Genomic DNA, 24,410 nt, shown 5'->3' on the forward strand with positions numbered 1-24,410 from the left:
TCACTTGACTGGATGGGTGAGTGAGTGAGTGGAGTGAAAGGATCAAGCTTGTCAGATGGTGGTTGTTGACAAGTTACTTGTCAATCTATGTGTGTGTATGTATGTGTGATGAGTGAAGTGAGAATGGTGAATTAGGTGCTGTTTGAAACAAACAATATTGTTGTTGTTGTTGGTAATCACGTGACAACAACAATATGTTTGAAACGGGTCGACACACATATATATTTATGTTGACATAGTCGTTTTCGAAGGTTGTCCCATTATTTGAAAATGATGTTTTTGATGTTGTCATAAGGCCAATGGTGGTCCCCAGGGTCATAAAAAGGTAGGGCAGTGGAACTAACACCTTCTAGGGGGCATTCCATCAATGTAGAGTGTCTCTACTTGTAGTCGTGATCATCCAAGACTCTAGATATAAGGACAATCGTTCATATAAGGCGAGTGAGTTAGTGAGTGATATTGATACAGCTAATACATTCATTTAATTGTTGGTGTTGGAAATAATAATAATAGTTGGTTTGTGTTTTTGCCGAGGAAGGAGGAGCTCCTCCTACATCTTGGATGGATGACCATGGTCATTTCTGTCATTCATTCATTGTGGCCAGATCGCTAAATTACGCAGACAGCTGATTAATCTGATTGATCGTCGCCCACATAGTAATGGAGCACAATGTCGAAACCTTCAATATTATGTGCTTGAGTTAGTGATCAATCATTGTCTATGTGTGCTGAAGACAACATACCCTCTTTGTATACAGTATATCCGAAACCCTTCTGGAGATATTGGTACTCGACAAAGGCTGGTGTGGCAACGCCCAATTGCTGCTCAAACTTGGTCAGCTTGTCCTTGGGCGCTGAACCGTACTCGCAAATCTTGTTGGTGAGCTCTCGCGATGGCTTGGGGATTAGCAGACCAAGACGAACGAATCCCTCGCTCGAGGTGATCACACTCAGACAGAGTCCGCCGCTGATCTCTGAGGCGCTTGAGCGTAGTAGCTCCAATGCTGGTTCTGGAATGGCTGGGAATTGGAATGTCTGGAATGCTCCAACTGCCAAGTTAAGTTGGTCGATAAAGTCTGTTCCAGGTAGCTTAAGACGAATCTCTGTCTGTCTAGGTGGTGCTGCTCCCATATCCCTTCCTACACTATAGCAACTGGCAACATCATTCGCCTCTGCCCATGTTGACAACTAAAAATTGATTGATTGATGTGAGTGAGTTGAATGAGTGATTGAATGATAACAAATACATACTACTTTGGTTGGTTCACCAACATCTGCAGACTCAATAGCTAACTTGAGAGGAATGTCAACTGGGAAGTACCAACCACCGTCCATACCACCCTTGTCAGACATGTCGATCCATGAACCGATCTTGACGGGGTTGATGAGCGCGCCGACGTCGTTGAGCCTGTCGATCTCTGTCTCTGGTGCACCGACGTTCCAGAAAAAGTCCACCATCTTTTGGATGAATATACTCTGTGGACCAGCAGTCCTCCACGTCAGCTTCTGCATGTCAATCGAGGTTGCCACATGGAACTCGATTGAGTTACCTCCCTGCAAGTCCACCTGAGGTGGGATAGACTCGGACCAAATCTGCCAGAACTCCAATACCTTGTTTGAATCATCCTATTTGTTGTTGTTGTTGTTGTTGTTGTTAATATGACATGTTGAGCTTGATTGATATGATATACAAGCACACATACATCTCTCAAGAATGGGATAGTAGCCTTTGCAGTGGCAATCTTTGAACGTGGAGATGTTGGGTTGGGTGCCTTATCTTGTGCCTGAGCACGTTGGCCAGACTCTACAGGTGTGTTTTGCATGCGTGGCGAGGTGGTGATGGCGCTGCTTGATGAGGTGGCAGTGGAGCTATCGCCCATATTACGTCTGATCGCTTCGATCCACTGCTTCATGTCTGTCTCTGACTCTGCGTAGATCAAGAAGATTCTCTTTGATGTGCCCAACGAGAACATGAACTTCTTCTTCTTATCCTTGTCTCTTTCATCCTTTACGAATGAGTCTGGTTCAAACTCAATCATACCAGTTGCTTCTAGATCCTGTATTAATGAGTTGAGAGTGAGTGTGAGTCACATCGCGCCGAATGATTGATCAAGTCAATGGTCGAGAGACATAACATAACACATACAGTCTTGTTCTTAAAGTAGTACAACTTCTTGCCCTTGAGAACGAACCAACGTCGCTTCCAAGTCTTGATGGCACCACCTTGTTTGGTGAGGAATCCCTCACGATCAGATGGTGTCAAGCTTGCGACAGAGATCATCAATGCAGGATCGGCCATATTCTGTGTATTGTTTTATCTCTTTCTTTAATATGTGTTCTGTTTGTTTGTGTATCAAACAGATGATGATGATGATGTTGATAAAGTTATATTTATGTGATATATATATACAGATACTAAGCTTATTGATTAAATTGGTTGTGGACATTCACCTCAACTTTTTGATTGTTTGAGTGGGGGGAAGTTGAATAAAAAAATAATCAAAACAAATAAATATCGGGTTTGTTTTTATTTTGAAAGAGTTTTTTTTCATTACAATGTAGTACATTACAACAAGTTATTAATATAAACATGTTTCTTTTATCTCTACATAATACATGATCAATGGACACCTTAGAATCAAGTAGGTCTCAACGACACACCGAATGTCCCAAGACTGGAACCGGATACCCAATCGAGACATGCAATATGTCTGGTCAAATATAATCCCAATGAGATACGATTCCATTCATTGACCTTTGAGTTGGTCGATGTCACTTGCGTCCTCCTCCTTTGCATCGTCCTCGTCGTTGTTGTCACTTGCGACGTCTCCATCTGAGTAGTCCTCTTGCTCGCCATTGTTCCCATCTATCTTGCTATTGCCAGGTACTGTAATATGTCCTCTCGAGTTTGCGATTCGATAGAATATACTAAATTGCTCCTGGGTATATAATCTATAATCCGTGACGTTGTCAAACTTGCCACCCGTTTGTTGGAAACGTAGTTTGACGGCTCCGAAAGAGCTTGCACATCTCGCCAACTACCAGTATTTATTATTGGTCATGGATTTGTTAATTTTTATGATCACTTAATACCTTGGATAGTACTTTTGCCAACTTTAGATTAGTCAATTGTGTATCTGAGGTTGTTGGTATACCAAATATTGTTAGATATTGGCTTAGCTTGTCCTTTGTAAGCCTGGACATCTGAATTATCGTTTTCCCCTTCAGGAACTCTCTGAGTTGAGCCACATCATCGTTCGGGAGAGTAAGAGTACGCAAGGGGTTGGGCTCGGCTTGTGACACAGTTGAAGTCTTAAATGTGGCGGCCTGAGACCAAGGATTGCGTATTGGTTTTGTTGCAAACTTCCAAAATAGTACAATTCCATTATCATCCGCATCCGATATAGGGACTAGTAGTGCTGTTTTGTCGTCAATCAGTCTCCAAATGATTTCAAAGTCAAAGGCATCACTAGACCGAAAGCAGAATTGTAGAGTGATTGTTGGAATAAACTTGAGCAATGAATACAAAATAGAGAATGGCATCCCACCATCTATTCCTTTGAGCGTCGTCTTTCTCGGCTTGATCTTGACGATTAAGTGCGAAAGAGTATTCATCTTTGAAAAATGTGAAATTGTCTCCTGGTGTAAAAGTGAGGATGGCTCAACAGATTTACAATTGCTTTTTGTAGCTACGTGGACAATACTAAGCTCATTGAGATAGCTGTGTCCAAGCAAACTGATATTCTCGGGAGAAAATTGCGGGCATTGAATAGACAGTGATCTAACTGATGGAATGTACTCTGTTTTGAGAAGTTGATTGAACTCTCTGCCAAAAGTTAAACTTGAAACATATTGTGGCATGTGTCCAACTTGGAGAGGATGATTGAAAAGTATCAATTCCAGATGTATCACTGACGGTGGAAAATGTCCGACTTGAAGTGGTTGATCGAATTCACAAAGTGACAGTTGTGTCACTGATTGTGGTATGTGTCCAACTTGGAGTGGTTGGTTGAATCTGTCCATTGATAATTGTGTTACTGATTGTGGTATGTGTCCAACTTTGAGTGGCTGGTTGAAATTATTCATTGACAAATGTGTCACTGATTGTGGTATGTGTCCAGGTTGGAGTGGATGGTGGAATAAGTGCATTGACAAATGTGTCACTGATTGTGGTATGTGTCCAGGTTGGAGTGGCTGGTCGAATACACCATCAATCGACAATTGTGTCACTGATTGTGGTATGTGTCCAACTTGAAGTGGCTGGTCGAAAYGATCAAGTGACAGTTGTACCACTGATTGTGGTATGTGTCCAACTTGAAGTGGCTGTTTGAAATGATCAAGTGACAGTTGTACCACTGATTGTGGTATGTGTCCAACTTGAAGTGGTCGATCGAAACATCTCATTGATAACTGAGTCACTGATTGTGGTATGTGTCCAACTTGAAGTGGTCGATCGAAACATCTCATTGATAACTGAGTCACTGATTGTGGTATGTGTCCAACTTGAAGTGGTCGATTGAAACATCTCATTGATAACTGAGTCACTGACTGAGGTATATGCCCAACCAGAAGAGGTTGATCGAATTGACCAAGTGACAGTTGTGTCACTGACATAGGTATTTGTCCAACTTGAAGAGGTTTGTTGAAATAGGGCAGTGATAATTGTGGTAAATCTTCACCGGYTTGAGGAAGCTCATGAAAACTCCAAGGGTTTTGTTTTGAGAGCTCTTTAGAATATGTAGACAGGTATGTATATAGGCTTTCTTTCTTCGGTGTCGGTTGTTGTGATGATGATGGTATAGCTCCAAAGTGGTGCTTCAGTGACGGTGCGATGAGTTTTTGAAGTGAGAAGATGCTTCTGCTTACTAAGAGAAAACATAAAACATCAATAGTGTCAAGATGTAGCAAAATTATTCTTAGAATGTAAGTTGAGAGTAATATGAACATTGTGTAGTTGGATTAGTTGTTCTCTGTGCAAAAAATATGTGTAGTTACAAATATTATTAAATTCAAATGAAATGAATTCGTGGGGTGGGTGCAGTGATTGATACCTGCGTGCATGGTCTCTTGTTGTTTTGGCACATTTTTTTTCATTTATTTATTTATTTTCTTTTGTGTGTTGTTTTATTTTGCGCGCGTTTTGTGCGACAGCAGTGAGGTGTATGATTGTTTGAGTGGGTGGGGTAAAATCCGTTATTTAACAGCTTTAATATAATTTCAAATTTAAAGGTTCGCACCCCTTCATGTTCACACTATCATTCAAACACGGCTCACTCAATCACACATTAACCATCTCTCTTTATCTCTATAACACTCAACAATCATCATTCATTTCTTAATAATAACATAACCATCATCATTATTTCAAATTATTATCATTATCGTTGTCTTTGAAATCAATCATTGGACATCATAATTCCAATCTTTTAGAAATTACCAGTTTGAAATACTGATCATCAGAGGTATTTGGACAACAACAACAACAACAATACAGTGAATGGCTAGAGCAAAGAATTCAAGTAGTAGAGTTGCTGGTGACGAAGACAGTGATGTTACAAGTTCCACCAGCACATCTGTTAGCTCAATCACCAGGAGTACATCTTGGAACAGCAGAAGAAATGCCAACAACAAGCAGGATGTCGCCCCTTTGATCGAGGATGTCGATGAGCAAGAGGACGAAGTGGTGGAGGAGGAGGAGGAAGAAGAAGCTCCACAACCAAGGAGACGTGGCAGACCACCCAAGAAACCAGCCGCCTCTGCACCATCGGCCAAGAAACCAGCCGCCAAGAGACAGTCCAGAAAAGCGGTCGAGCAACCTTTGGAGGAGGAAGAGGAGGAAGAGGAGGAAGCACAAGAGATGAACGAAGAAGTAGTCGCTGACGACGATGACTATTTCGAGGACAGCGAGGAGGATGATGCGGACACTCATTCAATGCCACCATACGAGGAAGTGTTTTACCGACGTGGTCGCGGTCATGCAAAGAACGATGATGATCTGGCATATATGGACCCTGCGAATCGAAAGGTGTCCACACTGCAATATGCCGATCAGGCTGAGCACTACACAAACGACATGCTGGAGCAATTGTCGCGAAGCATCCGACGTCAACCAAGTCTAGCCGACAAATGCTATGCGTTCCTACACGCTGGCATCCCCAATCGCATTCGACAGCAGTGGATCAGCATCATTGTCAGTCTCTTGTTGGCACTCTTCATCTTGGCCACCATCGTACTGTGTCCTCTGCCCCATCTACACCAGGTGGACATCAGTCCACGAGCAAACAACGTGGAGAAGGACCAAGTGGTGCCACCCATGTTTGACGCTACATTCGACCTGCCCATCACACAACACAATCACACATCGTTCAAGGAGAACTGGGCTCGCTTCGCCATCGTCGGCACCTCAAACCACTTGTGTGGCCGCTACAGCTCCCAACCCATCTTGGATGCCATGCTCCCCGGCGATGAAATGCGCAACATGCGTTTGTTTGGCTCGGCCGTACTCTCTGGCCTGATATTGTTCATCATCTGGTTGATATCTGTGCGATTGGAGGAGCGCGACATCATCCTCGGATCGAGCGCACTTGTTCAAGGATTGTATGCCTTCTTCACCATCGTCATCATACCAGTGGCCAGCGCAGCCTTCTTGGGCTCGGTCATTGTCTACATGACCGAGGACTCATTCCTCCAGAGAACCCCAGCACCTGTCTCACCCAACGACACACTTCGATGTGTAACCCGCGTCACTGGAATCAACCAGGAGCTGGCCACTTTTGCACCAATCCGTGAGTTGGTGGTCGGTGCCGCTTGTCTGGCGGTGCGCTTCACCACCAAGTTCTGTCGTTTGCCAATAGAGGCTCTGTCCCTGCATCACCCAACGGGCCTCTCTGACAAGTCAATGAACACCATTTCACTGATGTGGCGCTTCCTTGTTGGCATTGCCTGCTACAACTTCCTCAGTCTGGTGCGAGCCATCTATCGCGTGTTCAGAGACAACAACAGACTGGCATCGGACCGTACCAGGACAGCACAACACGAGAAGGGTCTTCTTGTCAGTCCAGCCTATCTGCCCGAGGTGATAGTCACACAGAACTTCTTTGCCACAATGATCTTGCTCCTGGTGGCATTCTTTTTGTGGATCGTCGGTGTGCCCTTCTGGAGAGTGCACGAGGGAGAAGTGTTCTACGTATTCCTGGCACTGGTTCCAGTGCTCAATGCCATCCACAGCATCCTGCTGATCAACAGAAAGAAGAGGACCATTCCATTCGCTCCAAAGCACTACTCAAAGAAGAGCAAGTATATGCCAGTGGAGGATACCCCATCCTCGTCCACGTCCAACCATCATGATCATCTGCACGATGTAGAGTTTGATTGATCTGGATCACAACAAAACAATCACACACACAAAGCATGCCACTTCAATGCTCTATTACCCATCTGTCCATAGTCCCGTCCAGTCCGTCCTGTCCCAACAACAACATAAACAATCATCAATAAAAACAAACAACAACAATAATAATTCCAACCATGGTTATTATGATTTATCTGTACCAACCAACTTGGCAAACTGCTTTTGAGTTATGTTGAATGAGGATATGTGCTGGAATAGTTCATCATCATCAATGTCTGATGGTAGATGAGTTAGCAGTGTCATGCATAGATCAAAGTCACCTGTTTCCAACTCGCGGGAATACATCTTAAGTATACCCAGCGCCACTTGGAAGATGAATATCTCCTTCTCCAGGAACAGGTAGTCCCACACGTGTGTAGCCACATCCAATGGCAGTGCCTTTGAGAATATAGTCAGCACCCAATCAATCATAAACACATCTGGCTGTATGCCCAGCTCACGCATATGTCTATGGATCTTGGGTAGATTCGTCGCGATCAAACTATCCATTGCTCGCATATATACTTCCATCTGTTTGTTGGATGATCGGAATGGATGGATGGTGTTGGTTAGTGACAACTGAGACCAAGAGCAACATGATCAAGAGTGGACTGACACATACTTGTTCCAAGTTCATTGTGTAGAAGGACATGAAACATGGATTGTTGAGCAGGTTAGATAGACAGACGAATGCTTCATAGTCATCGAGGATGAGTAGGAAGATGGCGGCAATATAGGACATTCCTTGGACATATCCAACATCAGGTCTATAACATACATATGCCTCTAGGACTGCAGCCAACTTCTCATGGTATGGACCTTCATCCTGGAAAATTGACAACTTTGGAAATGTTCTTGGCAAGTCCAAATGTATGAGTGTCACGGTGCCCTCCCTTCCCAACGACAGGTCGCCCTTATGCTTGGCTCTCTCTGCTCTTAGTCTGAATATAGAATACAGTTCTAAAAGTAAGCAAGTAATGAGGTGTCAGTTGTTGTCGGGCCATGAGGTTTATGACGGATAATACATACCAGGAGTGATGTTCAGATCATTTCCAATCAATAGTGGCCATGCTTTCTCACGTGATACTGAGGGGATACCTTGATAGATCATCTCACGCACTTTCTTGAGTGACTTGCTCTTTGATGTCCAGTTTGGAATGATATCATCTGACCATACTTTCATTGCATCCTCCATTCGTCTCTCACGTTCCTTCCTCAGTTTCTGTCGTTTGAGTGCCTCCTTACTCGAGAGGGTCGGTGTAGATGAGTTTGAAGATCCAAGCATTGGAGGTGAATCGTATGATGATGACAATGATGAAGTTGAAAGTGATAATGTGCTCTCGGTATCCTCAGCGCCACCATATGAAGGTACACGTATATGTGCACTGACTGGCCTTCCACCAGCACTTGGTGGACTACTATTATTACTACTACTATTATATACACTGCTACTACTGATACTATCATCTCCTCCATTGACCCAAGGAGTTGCCAGTGATTGAGGGAGCCTGGGGATCTCGCGACACACCATCTTGAGAGCATCGATTTCATCGACATCCATTGATAGACCAAGTATGAATGCTTGTAGTACATGATGTGGAAGATATCGACTGTTGTGGATGAATGCCTGCATGTCCAGATCGCTGTAGCAAGACGTGTTCTCACAGATTGGTTTCCATCTGGAACACACACGTTTCGCCACGAAAAGATAGTGCAACTCCAACATCTGAAACACTCTAATCATTATCGACTCGTCAAGCAACAATGTCATATCTGTACCGGCCAACTCATGAAAAGAGAACATCTGTCTTGCTCTACTATATACTCGTCTATGTTGTTTTACATTGTTATTATTATTTTGATTATGATTATTGATTGTAATCTCTGGAGTTGTTATTGTCATTCATTAATTCTATCTATCTATCTATCTTTGTAGTAATTATTATTATTTTATAGGACATATATAAACTCTAGAAATCTAATGACTTGAAGTCTCTCTTGAGCATTACTAAATACTCCTTTAGTGGATCTTGGTCCTAAACAAGTTCACAACAACACTGATAGTTGGTCAGTCAAAAAAAACGAACTCTTTGAAGTCCCAGGGCCTCAATCCAAATGGTCAATGTGGTTTTTTTGACATCCACCCTTTTTTTTGGTGACCCATCCACCTCCAATCTTGTTCATGTCCCAACCTAAACCTCATCTTGAAATATCCAACAATGTTGTTTGATCAATTAGTTAGTTTCATAAACATTAAAAGATAATAGAGAGAGATAGATATAATATTTATTTATTATAAATAGAGATATATATATATATAGAGAATGGCAGATAAACAGGGCTTCTTAACAAAGGAAGGTGGCTCAATAAAGACATGGAGAAAGAGATGGTGTGTGCTAAAGAATGGATCGATATATTACTCAAAGAATGCAAACAGTTGTGAATTGGGAACTATTCATTTGAAGAACGTAACAAATGTAGTACAGAGTCAAAGAAAGAAGAAGAATCTGTTCGAGGTGGAGACACCCGATCGCACCTACTACATGAAGGCCACATCGCCAGACGAGATGCAGAGTTGGATAAACATACTCAACAAGACACTGGCCAAGATGAAATCTAGCGCCTCTGCCGGCCAGCCCACCAAGGAGCGTGTTGGAGTCGAGGACTTTGACCTGCTCAATGTCATTGGTAAAGGCAGCTTTGGCAAGGTGCTTCAAGTGCGCAAGAAGGACACTGGCATGATCTACGCGATGAAGGTGCTCAACAAGAAGAACATCGTCGAGCGCAACGAAGTGGACCATACACGTGCCGAGAAGAACATCTTGCAGAAGCTGGTGCACCCCTTCCTCATCAACCTCAACTACTCCTTCCAGACTGACGACAAGCTATACTTCATCATGGACTACATCAACGGTGGCGAACTCTTCTTCCATCTGCAGAACGAGGAGAAGTTTGATCTGGCGCGCGTCAGGTTCTATTGCGCCGAGATCGTCTGCGGCCTCGAGTACCTGCACAACTGCGGCGTCATGTACCGCGACCTCAAGCCAGAGAACATTCTGCTCACTGCCGACGGACACATCTGTCTCACCGACTATGGCATCAGCAAAGAGGGTCTGCTGAGCGACGACGACCGCACCGCCACCTTTTGCGGCACGCCAGAGTATCTGGCGCCAGAGATCCTCAAGGGAGAGGCCTATGGCAAGGCCATTGACTGGTGGTCGTTTGGCACGCTAGTCTTTGAGATGCTCTCTGGTCTGCCGCCATTCTACTCCTCAGACATCCGCATCATGTACAATAATATTATGACCCAGAAGTTAGTGTTCACTCCACAGTTTACCCAGGAATCAAGAGACTTTATAACTGCAGTATGTACATGACGAATAACAACAACAACATTGATACACCACATACTTACATTCAATCATCATGATATATATAGCTGCTCGAAAGAGACCCAAACAAACGACTGAAGGATGCAAAGGTGATCAAGTCACACAAGTTCTTCGCAGGTATCGACTGGGAGAAGTGCGTTAGGAAGGAGCTGGTGCCACCATTCATCCCGCCAGTCAAGGGAAAGAATGATACGAGCCAGGTGGATGCAGGCTTTTTGGCCGAGACAGCCAAGCTGTCCGCCGAGAACCACACGTCCAAGCTGAGCAGCTCCCTCCAGAAGAACTTTGAGGACTTTACCTTTGTAAATGACAACGAACATCTAATGCATAAGAACTTATAAGAGATGGAGATTGATAGATAGATAGATATAGAGCGAGCGAGCGATCGAAAGACATCATTGTTATGATCACTTGGGAGTGAGTGATCCGCCCAAGCATAGACACTGCCACCTTCTCCTTCTCCCTCCTCTCCCTCCCCTCACATCTTAATTACTTATGCACATAATACCTCCTTTATTATATATTATACATACCATTTGTCTCTTCTCGGTCGACCAGCCTCTCTCTCTTTGTATGTTTCAAGAGTGTGCGTGTGAATAAACGATGCCATTGACCATGGTCTGGACTTGGCGTTAGATTACCAACCACTTCAACAATCATGATTAAACAAACATCAATCAGATGATTCACTTGTCAGGATGGAGCCCTGCTACTGTTGTTTATATATGGTAACATGACGATGATGAGGAGGAGGAAGGAGTCTGGTCTTAGAAGTAGATATTCTGAACTTGTTGGCGTTGCTGAGGCTGTTGCTGTTGCTGCATGTACTGCATATTCATGTTCATATTCATTTGCTGCTGCTGCTGTGGCATCATACCCATTGGTTGTTGTTGCATCATCATGTTGGGTTGCTGCATGTTGCCCATTGCGAATGGATTCTGTTGCTGCATGTTTGGATTGAATCCATTGTTCATCATTTGTTGGGGTTGTTGCATGCCCATCGTTGGTTGCATTACCATGCCTCCACTGTTCATGTTGTTGTTCATCATTGGCTGAGGTTGCATCCTGTTCATTTGTTGATTCATGCCAAGAGGAACCAACTGCATATTGTTGTTCATCATTTGCTGAGGCTGGAGCTGCTGCTGCATACCCATGCCCATCGTTGGTTGCATGACCATGCCTCCACTGTTCATGTTGTTGTTCATTCCCATTCCTCCCATATTGTTCAATCCACCGCTGTTGATCATCATATTGTTGTTGTTGTTCATTGGTACCATCATCTGATTGTTCATCATGCCCAAGTTGATGTTGCTGCCATTATGATTCAGTGCCATCATTGAGCCAGAAGATGAGGTGGAGGGCGCCGACGAGGACTCAAAGGCAGCCTTGATCTGCAATGCCTTCTGATCGAATGGATTGTTGGACAGTGCTCCAATGGGTGCGCCTGCACTCCTTATCATTTGTTGCTGTTGCTGATGTTGTTGGTTTGGTTGTCTAATTGGTGAGAGTGGTTGTGATGTTGTCACTGCAAATGGATCAAGTGGATCGAATGCTTGTGATTGTTTCCTTTGAACCGGTGCGAATTGGTTCTGTTGTTGTTGTTGGTACTGTTGTTGTTGTTGTTGTTGTTGATAAAGTTGTGGCTGTTGTTGTTGTTGTTGTTGGAACTGTTGTTGTTGTTGATACTGTGGCATAGTCTGTTGAGGAGGTGCTGAACTGAACAGGTCATCCTATGGGTGGGTTTGAAACATGTTAGATCAATATCATGTGATACTCATTGACATCATTGGCTACACATACATCAAAGTTGATTAGAGGTGCATCATCCATAATCTTCTTTGAGTTCTCAAACTGACTGGATGACTTGATTTGTGATCCAAGGTTCTGTCGATTGCCTGTGGTCGTCTTGTTTGGTGTCTTGGTGACTTCATCGTCCAAGTCTCGCAGGTACTCTTCCAGACCCTTGATGACTGTAGCTGGTGCCTGTTGTTGGGAATTGGTATTGGTAAGTAAGGTTACTGTCATATGAGATGTCTGTCAAACAACTTAGTCCTTACAGGTGTCAGATGTGGAAGTTCAATGTGGAACTTGCGTCTAGATGCATCAAAGAAGTTGATGATATCATTGGTCTCTCTCATGAATGTCTTGTAGATGCCCAGTGCTGTTGTTGCATCTCTCTTTGTCATGTTGAAGTATTGTTCTAGTGATTGAGGAACACCAGTGGTTAACATGATGCTACACGTGTCATGATCACATGACATTAATGATACTACTACTACCTACCCAATACATTCAATACGGCATCATTTAAATTACAGTACATCTTGAAGCTGTCCTTGAGAAGCAATTCAAAGGCGTTGATTGTGATGATGTTGTCACAGACCTCATCTACATGTGTGCCCATCAGGGCATCAAACTGTCTCTGCATCTTTGGTATTCTATTGAGTAGTTGCTCGATGGACAGTCCCTTTGAGCTATATGACTCCTTCTCAAACTCGAGCTTGCTCTCGCGATATGCGAATATCTTCTCCTCTAGATAAGTAGAGTACTTTCTAATGAACACTGACTGTTGGTGAGCTGTACATATATGTGTCAGTTACAACCTTCTTCTACACTCTCTCTGTCTTCTCTCCTCTCCTCTCTTGACACCTACCCTGTGTAGATGTCATGTCTGTGAATCTGACCAAAGGGAACACCATGCCTCTGTGAGAGAGATCTTCTATGAATCTCCCGCTTCCTTGTTGGAACAATCGATGGAATACTACAAGTGTCTTCAATACGATCTGTATTGTCATGTATGTTCTAGTTAGTAACTATACATGAATGAATGATGCCAAGTGAGTGATACATTACAATCCAATCAGGTTGTTCAAGCCTCTTGAGTAGTGACATGTAGAGATCACCGATTGGACCCACACGCTCATTTGTGTAGTTGATCAAACGTCTGACATGCTTCTCTTTGGGCACTCTCATCTTGTGTCTAGTAGCCTTGATCGAGGCTCTCTCTAGATCATTGAAGCTAGCCTTTACAATGCTTGCTTGATCCAATGCTTTTCCCCATGCATTAGACATTGTTTGTAGTAGTAGTTGTTGTTTCTTTCTTTGTTAACAATATATATATATCTATTTGTGGTTGTGTACGATTGACCGATGGGTTCAACAGAGCCTGGTCATGTTTAGTTTCATTCATTCTTTCGATGAGGTGGATTTATTAATTTATTTTTTGCTTTTTTTTTGAAAGTTTGGGCGATGACACAATCGATCTCAAATCAGTTCTAAGAGGATCTATCCCAAATAATATTTATTGTTTTATTACAAACAAGTATAAGTATGGATACTCTTTTTACAAGTACTTCTATCTAGATATCTACATATCTACTTTCATTCCAATACTTTGGTTTGGTGTGAAAAAACTTCAATGAAGTAATCAAAGAAATTAGTTCGTTGTCATTCATATCTTCTTGTGGAAGAGGGGGGTATGGATTATAAATAACTCCTCATGAGGACCAATACAACAATAGAAAGACAAGTGATATAGATAAGAGATAAAACAACAATAACAACAAACAATGGTAGTTATTCATGATATCACTAGAAATGATCAAGTTGATGTAACAAATGAAACATTGAGCCAATATTTGAACACAAACACACCAGTGGTGTTTACTGGTTTGACAAAGACATGGCCTGCAATGAACAAGTGGATCGATGACAAGTATATCTTGTCCACTATTGGTGAGCACAAGGTAGAGGTCAACATGTGCACCTTTGGAAAGATGTCCGATATCTTCACCATGCCCTTCTCAGAGTATTGGCAACTATCGACCACTGGCTGGCCAGACCTTCAGCCAATAGCCACTCATCAGAACACACCGTATCTTCGCAACTTTGACATCTTTGGCAACTTTCCTCAGTTGGGCAACGATGTCCTTAACGAGCATCTGTTCGATAGCAACATACACAATATGATTGTGCGTGGCGCATTCATTGGTGCCAAGAACACCGCCACTCATTTCCACAAGGACACTGGAGATAATGTTGTGGCGGTGATCAGAGGATCAAAGTTTGTAGTGTTGGTGCCACCTTCGGAGGAGTCCAACGTCGTCCGCAGCATGGTCAACATTGGAGGAGCCGACGGCATTCCATTGGCAGAGCATCCATCAATGGAGAGAGTTGGTCAGGCATATGCCACTACACTTCAAGCCGGTGAAGCACTCTTCATACCCATTGGCTGGGTACACTATGTACACAACCAAGAGTTCACAGTCTCTGTCAGCTGCTGGGGTAAGCAAATGATTGCAGCCTGATAAGATAAATGAGAGAAGTTTGTTACAATATAATATTATATTATGTTTTTTCTTCTTCATTTATGATTGAATAACAATTCAATGGAATTATTAATATTATTATTATTAATATTATTAAAAAGATGACGATAGATTTGAAACACACACCTACATCAACCAACCAATACGCTTGATATGGTGCGTTTGTGCGAAAAGGATGTGGAACTCACCTGTGGAGGGGTGTTATGCATGGTCACAAAGCCACACAAAGCAGAACAAACAGCGACCAATCAAAATCCACTTTTCTTGTTTTGGTTCTTTCGTCCACTGGCACTGTTTGTTTTTTTCGTTGTGTTATTGTTGAATACTTGCATGTATTCACTTTCAAACAACACCAGGTGTCACCTCCACTCTCTCGCTCCATCTCACTCATCATCCATCCATCCAACCAACTACCATTCAAAATTAAATAATAATTGTTGTTGTACTTATTCATTTACATATTTATATATATACATACTCACGTGCTCTGCAACACAGACATACACAAACACCACTTTCACTCACTCACTCACATACACAGATACATAGTCATACACAAACAACAACAACACAATTATAACATAGAGTACAATACGTTTTTTGCAACAACAACACCCAACAACAAATAATAATAGAAAAGCATCTGCATCAACTGAATCAACCAACCAACAACATCATCATCGTCATCTTCATCATCAATCATCATTGTTATATCGGTGACTCCACCATCAAGAGTAGTACACAAAATCTAGATTATAATATTAATAATAATAATCAATCAATCTATCTATATCTATATCAATCAAACAAAACAAAACAATTAGCAGTGGCGTTTAATAGCAGACACAGCAAGCAAGCAAGCAAACAAACAAACAACAGCAGCAGCAGCAGCTCAAGGTAGCAGGTAGCCACAACAACAACCAAGCAGCAGCAGCAGCAGATATACATTACATTGTAAAATAGTCAACTACAATGATAACAAACATCCCAAACAACTCATATATTACACATTCTATCATTGCCAGTCATGATGCCGATCGAAGAATGATGTCATCATCAGCTGCTGCCACCGCTGCCATGATCATCGATTCAATGTCAACATCGTCATCGGCCGCAGCCTCCTACTCCGCCGCCGAGGAATCAATAATGTCATCATCGGCAGCAGAGATATCCACCGCTTCACAACAACAGCAGCATCATCATCATCAAGACAACAGTATCCTTGATAACATTAGTCAGAATGATCAACAATCCGTCGACCAATACATGGTGTACTCTGAGAAGTTGGCCAAGAGCAACAGTGGAGATAGGAGATATATCTTCATTGGAAACATTCCACATACTATTACCACTGTACGTCGTTATTATTATTGACATGTCCAACGCCTACATCCATCCACTGACAAAACAATATCAATAGGAGCAATTCTATCCATTGATCGCAAAGTATAACCCAATAAGCTTTAGGATCAAATCAAACGAGGTCGGACACTCACTAGGCTATGGCTTTGCTGGTTTCAAGACTGAGAATGAAGCATTGACTGCAAAGACTTCATTGCACCTTTCGAAATGTCTTCACCATGAGCTAAAGGTCTACTGGGCGATACCAATATCCACATTGTACGTGTCAAATGTTGACACCAAGCTGGACCAGAAGGAGTTCCTCGCCTTCTTTAGCACGTACGGACCACTCGATTACAAGGAGTGTGTCTTTATCAACAACTACGCATTCGTCAAGTTCCAATTTCGAGCTGATGCCGAGAGCGCCCTAATCAACCTCCATGGTGTCTACGTAGGAGAGAAGCCTGTGAAGATCAAGTGGAGCGACTCTTGTGATCAGCGATCAAGTATTCACATCACATTTAATCCTTTATTGGTATGTCATACATTGTCTAGTTCATTCATTCATTCATTCGTTCAATAACTAATGCAAATGACACAATATTACCAGGCCAAGCCAGGATTACATAAGCAAATCTTTAGCAAGTGCAAAGAGTTTGGAAAGATTAATCATTACAACATACCAAGAAGAGAGAATGGAGACTACGAAGGCTTTGGATTCGTTCACTTTAAGGACTCTCAGAGAGGTGAGGTCGCCACTGAGGAGGCCATCAAGTTCTTCAACGAGAATGATGTCAATGGTGTTAGGATCAGTTGTTCATTCTCCAAGAAGAAGGTAGCCACCTCAAAGAAGTCTCCAAAGTATCAGAACTGGTCATACAAGAGCAACAACAACGTCAGTGCTGGTGCCAGTGGTGGTAGTGTTGGCAATACTCAACCTGTTGCCACGCCAAGCAATAGGAAGTCTCCAGTGTTGGAGATTGATCAACCATTCACTGCCAATGTCAATGCACCATCATTGCACAACAACAACGTCAACAACAACGTAAACATCAACAACAACGTCAACAGGACAAACAACAACAAACAACTACCAACACAACTATCAATGCCACCTCAGTTCCACCAACACCACCAACTACAACAACAACAACAAAACAATTATCACCAAAACCATATTCTCCAACAACAACTAATAATCCAACAACAACAACAACATCAATCACAGACGCCATTCCAGAACAAGCTAAGACACACCAGTAGCATGGGCCTGTCAAACAGCACTGGCAACATTCAGTCTACCTTGCCAAAGCCACCACAATTGACCAGCACCGGTAACAACATTGGCACTGGCTTCACAAGGAGACAACAACCTACATCATCAAACGCACTACGCAACTCAAGCAGCACCAGTAGCATTGACCTGTACACCAACAACAACAACCACCAGTTCTCCAACGATCTGGTGTTACCATCGTCATCACATTTTCAACCAATTTCACCCGTTGCGGCCTCAACCTCATTGGAAAGCAGCGTTACTCAATCCCCATTCCAGGGACTGACCTTCTCTCCCACCATTTTCTCCAATCAGACAACAACGACAACTTCACCAGCCCAATCGCCAAGATATCACCAACAGCAACAACAACAGCAACCAAACTATGCACAAAACCTTCCTTCAGTCTTTTCATCACAACAACAGCAACAACATTTGCTCTTGACACAGCCCCAACGCATAACGCAATCACCAATTGGCTCATCTCGATTTGGACTTAATTCCAACTCCATTGTACACTCAATGGAGGAATCTTCATTCTATGGTGTTCCAAGTGTTCGCGCTCTTGGAAACAGTGGCAACAACAACGTTAGCAGACATCCCTCACAACAACAACCATTGAATGGTTCATCAGTGGGTGATGCACTCTCTGATTCCTTCCACGGCCTCTCGTTGAACTACATCAGCAGACCACACTCTTTGTTGGACTCTGACCACCAACTCCCAAAGCAATCTCCACTACTCCAGCAACAACAACAGCAACAACAACAGCAACAACAGCAACAACATGCTTGGAGACAGATGGAGTTGTTCCAAGGCATCAACATTATCAATGATCTCAACTCGACACCAGAGTCACAATCAATCTTTTCATTTGATCATCGCGGATAGTAGAATGGTCGATCCAATAAGACTGACCAACACTATCGCATGACACAACTCCCCCTTATCCCCCAATCAACAACACCGTTGTCGTTGCTACTACCAACACAACGTCGTGTGTTTCCAACCAAAAAGGATGTCCATTAGAAACTGTACAGACTTCATCAATCATAAATTATATATATAAATACTACTTATTAATAAATATAGGTAACACTTACTTTGTTTAAGTGTTGGTCTATCTATCTCTGACTCGCTTCCACTGTTCATACTTTGAATGGGCCAAACAATCGTCATAATGATCAAAACGTCAAATATTGATCGATTCATACAGATAGATAAACATACATTTAAACAACAATGTCATTAAAGATATATTGGGAGAGGATCAATGAGAAGCAATCGATAAAGGCAAAGGACTACCTGAATAGGATCTTTGCCTCTATCAACAAACCAGATATCATCGGTCGCTTTGAGATCACAAGTCTATCACTGGGGTCAAAGCCTCCTAGCTTCGAGATCATTAGCATTGCAGACCCAGACCCAAACATCGTCACTCCTATAAGACCAAGCAACAGTATCGAGGCACGAGTCCGATTCTCATACGATGGCGATGCACACTTTATGCTAGAAGCTGAGCTTCTTGTCAACGCACCAACGCCCAAGTTCATCATCTTCCCCATCTCAATCAAAGTATCAAGCCCTCACATATCAGGTAGGTGATGTCAATGATGAGCGAGACAAGACGGGACGATGGTCTGTTAGGCCTCACGACTAACTAATGCTCTCACTCTCAGGCATTGCATCTGTAATATATGATGAAGAGAATGTATGTTTCTGTCTTTTACCATCTGGGAATATAGAGGACGATCAGAAGGGTCCAATCAAAGATCTAAAGGTGGAGGCACAGCTTGGTGATGCATCTCAACATGTACTCAATGATTTGGATAAGCTCATCAACTTTGTTACAGACGAACTGCGAGAGATCATTAGACAACGACTAGTATACCCAAACAGAATCAACATACCTATTAAAGATAATACTATGGTGTAATAATAGTCAAAGACATGTTGGCCAATCTCGGATCACAGCCCAATCACCTGGAAATCTTCATTAGTCTTAATATAATAATTTATTGACAACAACATTGTCTTCTAACTCTTTAGCATTCGATACAACAGACACGACATCCACCACCGCGAGCGGAATCGTCGTAGCCACACATTCCACCAAGGAACAAAAGTCTAGAGTTTCCACTCTTTCTCTTGTAATGGATGAATGGATTGACCTCGACCAAGCTGACTGATGGTCCAGACTTGACACGTATCCAACGGTAGCACCATCTAAAGTCGGTGACATCGGCCTTGGTCACCAGGTAGATCATGCCAAACAGAATCCACAGACGTTCATGTCCCGCTGTGATGCGGTTGGTGTATCGATAAACTGGGATAAGATGTGATGTGTAGTAGCTGCCGTCGCTGAACGACAGGAATAGCGCGATTGGGTAGTAGACACCGCCACTTGCCCTTAGACAGCCCAGCCAAAGTAGACCAAGCTGCATGTTCTCATCGACAAACGATAGCCAAAAGGCGAGGGCAATGTGGAAGTGTGAACGGTTGCCTTTGGACCAGTATCCAATGAATGAGGCACGTGGATCACCAAGCCAGAGAAGGGAGAAGTTGGAACGGTCATCACCACTGAGGATATAGATGAGTAGGAATACAAAGAACTTGGTCTCTGACGATGATGAGTTGAATCTGATGAATGATGCCAGTGGATGAACGAGGTACACGATGGACACATTGGTCTCTGTGCTTTCTGTTTGGACATGTATGATTGGAAGCATGTAGAAGCGCACTTCGTCAGCACTCTTGCGACGATAGTCAATGAGACCAAAGCCGCGAACAATGTATACGATTGACAACTGGAACTTCTCGTCGACATGTGACCACTTGGTCCAGAGAATGGGGAAGATGGCAAAGATTGAAGAGTCGGTGCTATGATGGTAGCGCACCAGACTGACGTCTGGATGTCCAATCCAAACAAACGCAATGCCACTCCTGCCCGCCAATGAATGTGCCTGGCTGCTGCTGTATCGGTAGAATATTGGGAACAGACGGTGAATGCTGTGCGTACTGTCGCGTATCGAGGTGAACAACGACACGATTGGATGTGCGAACCAGATAATTGCCAGACGACGGTCGGTCTCTCCCTGACGAGAATAGTAGTAGAGTGGCAAGAAGTAGTGTGTCCTCTCAGTGTTGGACTGATTGCATCGGTAGTTGAACAGTCCATAGCGAGGCACAATGTAAATGATGGATAGATTCTTGCTGCCAACCTGGTTGTCTGGGGTAATGCGTCGTTTGAACCAGAAGATGGGGAACACACGGACTATTATTCTTGTCAGGACGTCCTCGTACAAGAAGCAACTGACCACTGGGTGGAAGAACCAGACCAGGGCCACCTGACGCCAGGAGTCTGTGCGCTTGAAGTAGTATGCCAGGAAGATATGGAAGACGCTCTCATCTGATCCCTTGAAACGGTAAAGGAATGAGACGTATGGTTTGGCCAACCAGAGCAATGCGAACTGATAGTACGAGGTCTCTTCGGATCTCTTGAAGTGGAACAATGGGAAGAAGTACACCTTTGTGGACTTGTATCGCTTGGCACTTGAGTCGGCGGTTGTCGCACCATTGTAGTCCTCACCACCTGGTGTTGGCGAGGTCTCTGTCATCTCTATCGCTCGAGGTTCGCCAGTTTCAGGATCAATCGTTGTTGCAACTACGTCCATTGCTTCGCCTGGCGAGGAGATTGTAGGTTCTCCACCAACAAACTTGGTGCAGTGCTTCCAACAAAAGAGTGCAACTCTGTTGGTGATCAGGTAGAGGATGGACACCCTGGTGCGATGTTTGAGTGAAGACTTCATGCGGTCGTAGGCGTAGAGGAGCAGAACTCGTAGATGGTAGTGTTGCTTGTCCTTGACCAACCATTGCACCCAAAGCGGGACGAATCCACTGACACTCAGCTTACTGTTGTTGAACTTGAAGTACAGAAGGATGTTCATGTACATGTCTTCACTAAAGTCTCGCCAAGTGTGACGGTAGAGAACGAGTAGGAACCACCGCAGATGGTCAAGGCCCTTGATCTTGTGCGCGTAGAATGGGAAGACAAAGGTCTTTTCAACCTGGCTGGCCTCGCGATGGTAATGTATGTAGTAAGGCGGCAGGAGGGCAGGCGAGGCGAATGTGAAGAGGTACTGGGCAGAGTCACGCTTGAAGTAGAATGGCAAGAAGAGTGTGTTGATCTGGGGTCGACGATCCTTGTCCGTGACGAAGCGCCAGAATAATGGCATGATGAGCAACATCTCATTTCGCTCATTGACCGAGCGCCAGAAGAATGGAAGTATGCGAATTGAGTGTGATTCGTCGTCACGATCAAAGTGGAACAGTGGGAAGAGAATGTCGTAGATCTTGGCATGTCGCTCAGGGTCCTCTTTGTATGCGAACAATGGGAAGAGGAAGTAGTAGCTGCGCCACTTTGAGCCCTGGAAGCCTGAGCCCCAGAAGGGGAAGTAGTATGTGAACAGCTCGTTCTTGGCAGCGTCCTGGATGCGGAAGTAGAAGGGGAAGAACGTTTCGAACTTGAATATAGACTTGCGGTAGTGAATGAGGGTTGGGAAGATGTAGACCAGGTGCGACTCACCCTTGACAAAGTCCACAAACACTGGCAGTATGAAGCGGAAGTGATTGTCTCCCTTTTGCCAATAGTAGTACAATGGGGACAGTGTGATGGTTCGCTCCTGCTCACCATGTGTGGATTGCTTGTGATAGAACAGTGGTAGTAACCATCGCACGAGGTCAGTTCCGCGACGACGTTGGTAAAACAGTGGCGCCAACAATGTAGAGTTGATTGTGTCTGTGTGCCACTTGAGCAGGAGAACTGGCAACACGACCAGAGACCGCAGGTCTTGGTTGCGTACGTAGAATACAAATGGCAGGAAGCCCTGAACGTCATAGAAAAGTTTGTAGTGTTTGGTCATGTTGGCGACGGGCACGTCTGACAGGTCTGGGTCTCCGCCAGAAGTAGTGCGTTGGATGTCCTCCATCTGGATGTTGATCTGACGACGTCTGCGATGCCAGAAGTAGAGTAGGATGAATCCACTGGAGCTTAACTGCATGCGACGATAGAGGAAGATGGGTAGGAAGATGACTAGCTTGATGCGCTCCTCCTTGTCGTGCAGGTAGTGTATCAGGGCGTAGAAAAACATGAAGCGTTTGTACGCGCCACCATGCTTGTTCTTGTAGATCACGATGGGGTAGAGCACGTAGACGTTGAAGCCACGCGACTTTTGTGACACCTTGAAGCCAAAGGCAGGCCACAGGTGGAAGGTGAATGAGTGGCCCGACACTGAGCGTATCCACATCAGAGGGAACAACACCACGTTGGTGACCGTGCCGCTCAGATGACGATAGTTGAACAACAGACAGATGTTGAGGAAGCGTGACTTGCCTTCGTCCCAAGAGCGGTAGAAGAATGCCAGGAGCAGCAATGTCGTGAAGCTACTCTGTCGCCGGATGTAGTAGTACAGGAACATGAAGATGAACAGCATTCCATTATCGTTGCCAGTTACGACAAACAATGGCAACAGGTGACAGTAGTAAAAGTCGTCGCCACCTGCCAGATGGAAGAGGAATGCGATGTTTAGCCACCAATTTCCACTGCTACTTCTCGAGAAGACTCCAACTGGCAGCAATACGATCTTGAGTCGCTCATTGTTGGAACGTCCTGTTATCCACAGTATGGGTGCCAGTGTGAAGAAGTACCGATCACCATCTTTCCGGAACCAGATGAATGGCGCTATCACCACCCACATGTCATCGCCGCCATCCTTGGAAACTATCGTTATCAGGCCAAACAGTATGAATTTGAATGACTTGTCCGTCCACACGAGCCAAAAGAGAGGCCTTATACCAAATCGAAAGCCATTATCATTATACTCCAAATGTATAATAGGCCAAAATATATCAACATATTGAGTTGACTTGCGTTCATTCCATGTCAATCTGAACAAGAAGTAGAACAATGCCAACACCTTGTATCCAGAGATTGTCTCTTTCCTGGAATGAATGAATGAATGGAAATGGAATGAATGTTAGTGTTGTGTCATGAATGAGTGTGGTCTCCGAGTCCAATCATTCATTTCCTTTTCACTTGAAGTTTATTATAACTTACCATGTGATAAATGGCCAGAGGATATGTAGGATTACATTTGTCTTGTTCTTGTAATAGACGAATGGCCATGCTGGTATGTAATCACAGTTGACTCTCACCATGGCTTGTGATGTCGTTGTTGTTGAGTTCCAGTGTATACAAGATTAATCAAACTCTATCTATCTATGTATCTGTATCGTAAGCTAACTCTCTCGCTCACTCTAAAAACAACAATCTGTTTATCTTAGGCCTAAACAAACTACAGGTTTATATTAATATTAATAACGATAAAGTAAATCATTTGGATTAGGATTGATTGTGATGATTGATTGATTGATTGATTTGGTGATTGATTGATCGATTGGATTGTGACTGGGTGTAAAGGCCAATATCTCGATCATTATAACTCTTCCTATCTGACTTGGTTCGTTTGTGATTGAATGTGTGGGTATGCATGTGGGTGATATATATCTTGACGTGTCTGGGGTGTCAGATGCAATTGAAAGGGTGTAACATACTTAATGACGTGAAACACTTAGATACACACACAACTTTAAATTATATCTATCTATGTTATTATTATATGTAT

At 43.6% G+C, this 24,410-nt stretch overlaps 10 protein-coding genes across 10 annotated transcripts; 5 read left to right on the top strand and 5 right to left on the bottom strand.

Annotated features, from left to right (window-relative positions):
- Nucleotides 1-630: 630 nt before the first annotated feature.
- Nucleotides 631-2,299, bottom strand: SAMD00019534_120000 (hypothetical protein; the record flags this gene model as incomplete). The annotated part of the gene is made up of 5 exons (XM_012892742.1): nt 631-680; nt 744-1,188; nt 1,252-1,626; nt 1,704-2,057; nt 2,147-2,299. The coding sequence occupies 5 exons, from the start codon at nt 2,297-2,299 to the stop codon at nt 631-633; spliced, it is 1,377 nt and encodes a 458-aa protein (XP_012748196.1).
- A 773-nt stretch (nt 2,300-3,072) lies between these two features.
- On the bottom strand, nt 3,073-4,947 carry SAMD00019534_120010 (hypothetical protein; the record flags this gene model as incomplete). The annotated part of the gene is made up of 2 exons (XM_012892743.1): nt 3,073-4,473; nt 4,537-4,947. Coding segments are annotated over 2 exons (1,812 nt in total), but the record flags the coding sequence as incomplete, so codon positions are not given.
- Nucleotides 4,948-5,497: 550 nt separating this feature from the next.
- On the top strand, nt 5,498-7,375 carry SAMD00019534_120020 (hypothetical protein; the record flags this gene model as incomplete). The annotated part of the gene is made up of 1 exon (XM_012892744.1): nt 5,498-7,375. One exon carries the CDS (start codon nt 5,498-5,500, stop codon nt 7,373-7,375), a length of 1,878 nt encoding a protein of 625 aa, XP_012748198.1.
- A 165-nt stretch (nt 7,376-7,540) lies between these two features.
- SAMD00019534_120030 (hypothetical protein) lies at nt 7,541-9,212 on the bottom strand (the record flags this gene model as incomplete). The annotated part of the gene is made up of 3 exons (XM_012892745.1): nt 7,541-7,921; nt 8,013-8,350; nt 8,420-9,212. Coding segments are annotated over 3 exons (1,512 nt in total), but the record flags the coding sequence as incomplete, so codon positions are not given.
- Nucleotides 9,213-9,714: 502 nt separating this feature from the next.
- On the top strand, nt 9,715-11,123 carry SAMD00019534_120040 (hypothetical protein; the record flags this gene model as incomplete). Its single annotated transcript, XM_012892746.1, has 2 exons — nt 9,715-10,755; nt 10,830-11,123. 2 exons carry the CDS (start codon nt 9,715-9,717, stop codon nt 11,121-11,123), a joined length of 1,335 nt encoding a protein of 444 aa, XP_012748200.1.
- Nucleotides 11,124-11,549: 426 nt separating this feature from the next.
- Nucleotides 11,550-13,854, bottom strand: SAMD00019534_120050 (hypothetical protein; the record flags this gene model as incomplete). Its single annotated transcript, XM_012892747.1, has 6 exons — nt 11,550-12,512; nt 12,583-12,765; nt 12,840-12,982; nt 13,066-13,359; nt 13,436-13,565; nt 13,636-13,854. 6 exons carry the CDS (start codon nt 13,852-13,854, stop codon nt 11,550-11,552), a joined length of 1,932 nt encoding a protein of 643 aa, XP_012748201.1.
- Nucleotides 13,855-14,351: 497 nt separating this feature from the next.
- SAMD00019534_120060 (hypothetical protein) lies at nt 14,352-15,080 on the top strand (the record flags this gene model as incomplete). The annotated part of the gene is made up of 1 exon (XM_012892748.1): nt 14,352-15,080. A coding segment is annotated over one exon (729 nt), but the record flags the coding sequence as incomplete, so codon positions are not given.
- Nucleotides 15,081-16,157: 1,077 nt separating this feature from the next.
- SAMD00019534_120070 (hypothetical protein) lies at nt 16,158-18,618 on the top strand (the record flags this gene model as incomplete). The annotated part of the gene is made up of 3 exons (XM_012892749.1): nt 16,158-16,463; nt 16,531-16,986; nt 17,062-18,618. 3 exons carry the CDS (start codon nt 16,158-16,160, stop codon nt 18,616-18,618), a joined length of 2,319 nt encoding a protein of 772 aa, XP_012748203.1.
- Nucleotides 18,619-18,969: 351 nt separating this feature from the next.
- Nucleotides 18,970-19,663, top strand: SAMD00019534_120080 (hypothetical protein; the record flags this gene model as incomplete). The annotated part of the gene is made up of 2 exons (XM_012892750.1): nt 18,970-19,324; nt 19,407-19,663. 2 exons carry the CDS (start codon nt 18,970-18,972, stop codon nt 19,661-19,663), a joined length of 612 nt encoding a protein of 203 aa, XP_012748204.1.
- Nucleotides 19,664-19,772: 109 nt separating this feature from the next.
- SAMD00019534_120090 (hypothetical protein) lies at nt 19,773-23,982 on the bottom strand (the record flags this gene model as incomplete). Its single annotated transcript, XM_012892751.1, has 3 exons — nt 19,773-21,409; nt 21,464-23,727; nt 23,843-23,982. Coding segments are annotated over 3 exons (4,041 nt in total), but the record flags the coding sequence as incomplete, so codon positions are not given.
- Nucleotides 23,983-24,410: the final 428 nt, after the last annotated feature.

This window comes from Acytostelium subglobosum (genome assembly GCF_000787575.1).
Source record: "Acytostelium subglobosum LB1 DNA, scaffold: scaffold37, whole genome shotgun sequence".
Taxonomy (NCBI): Eukaryota; Evosea; class Eumycetozoa; order Acytosteliales; family Acytosteliaceae; genus Acytostelium; species Acytostelium subglobosum.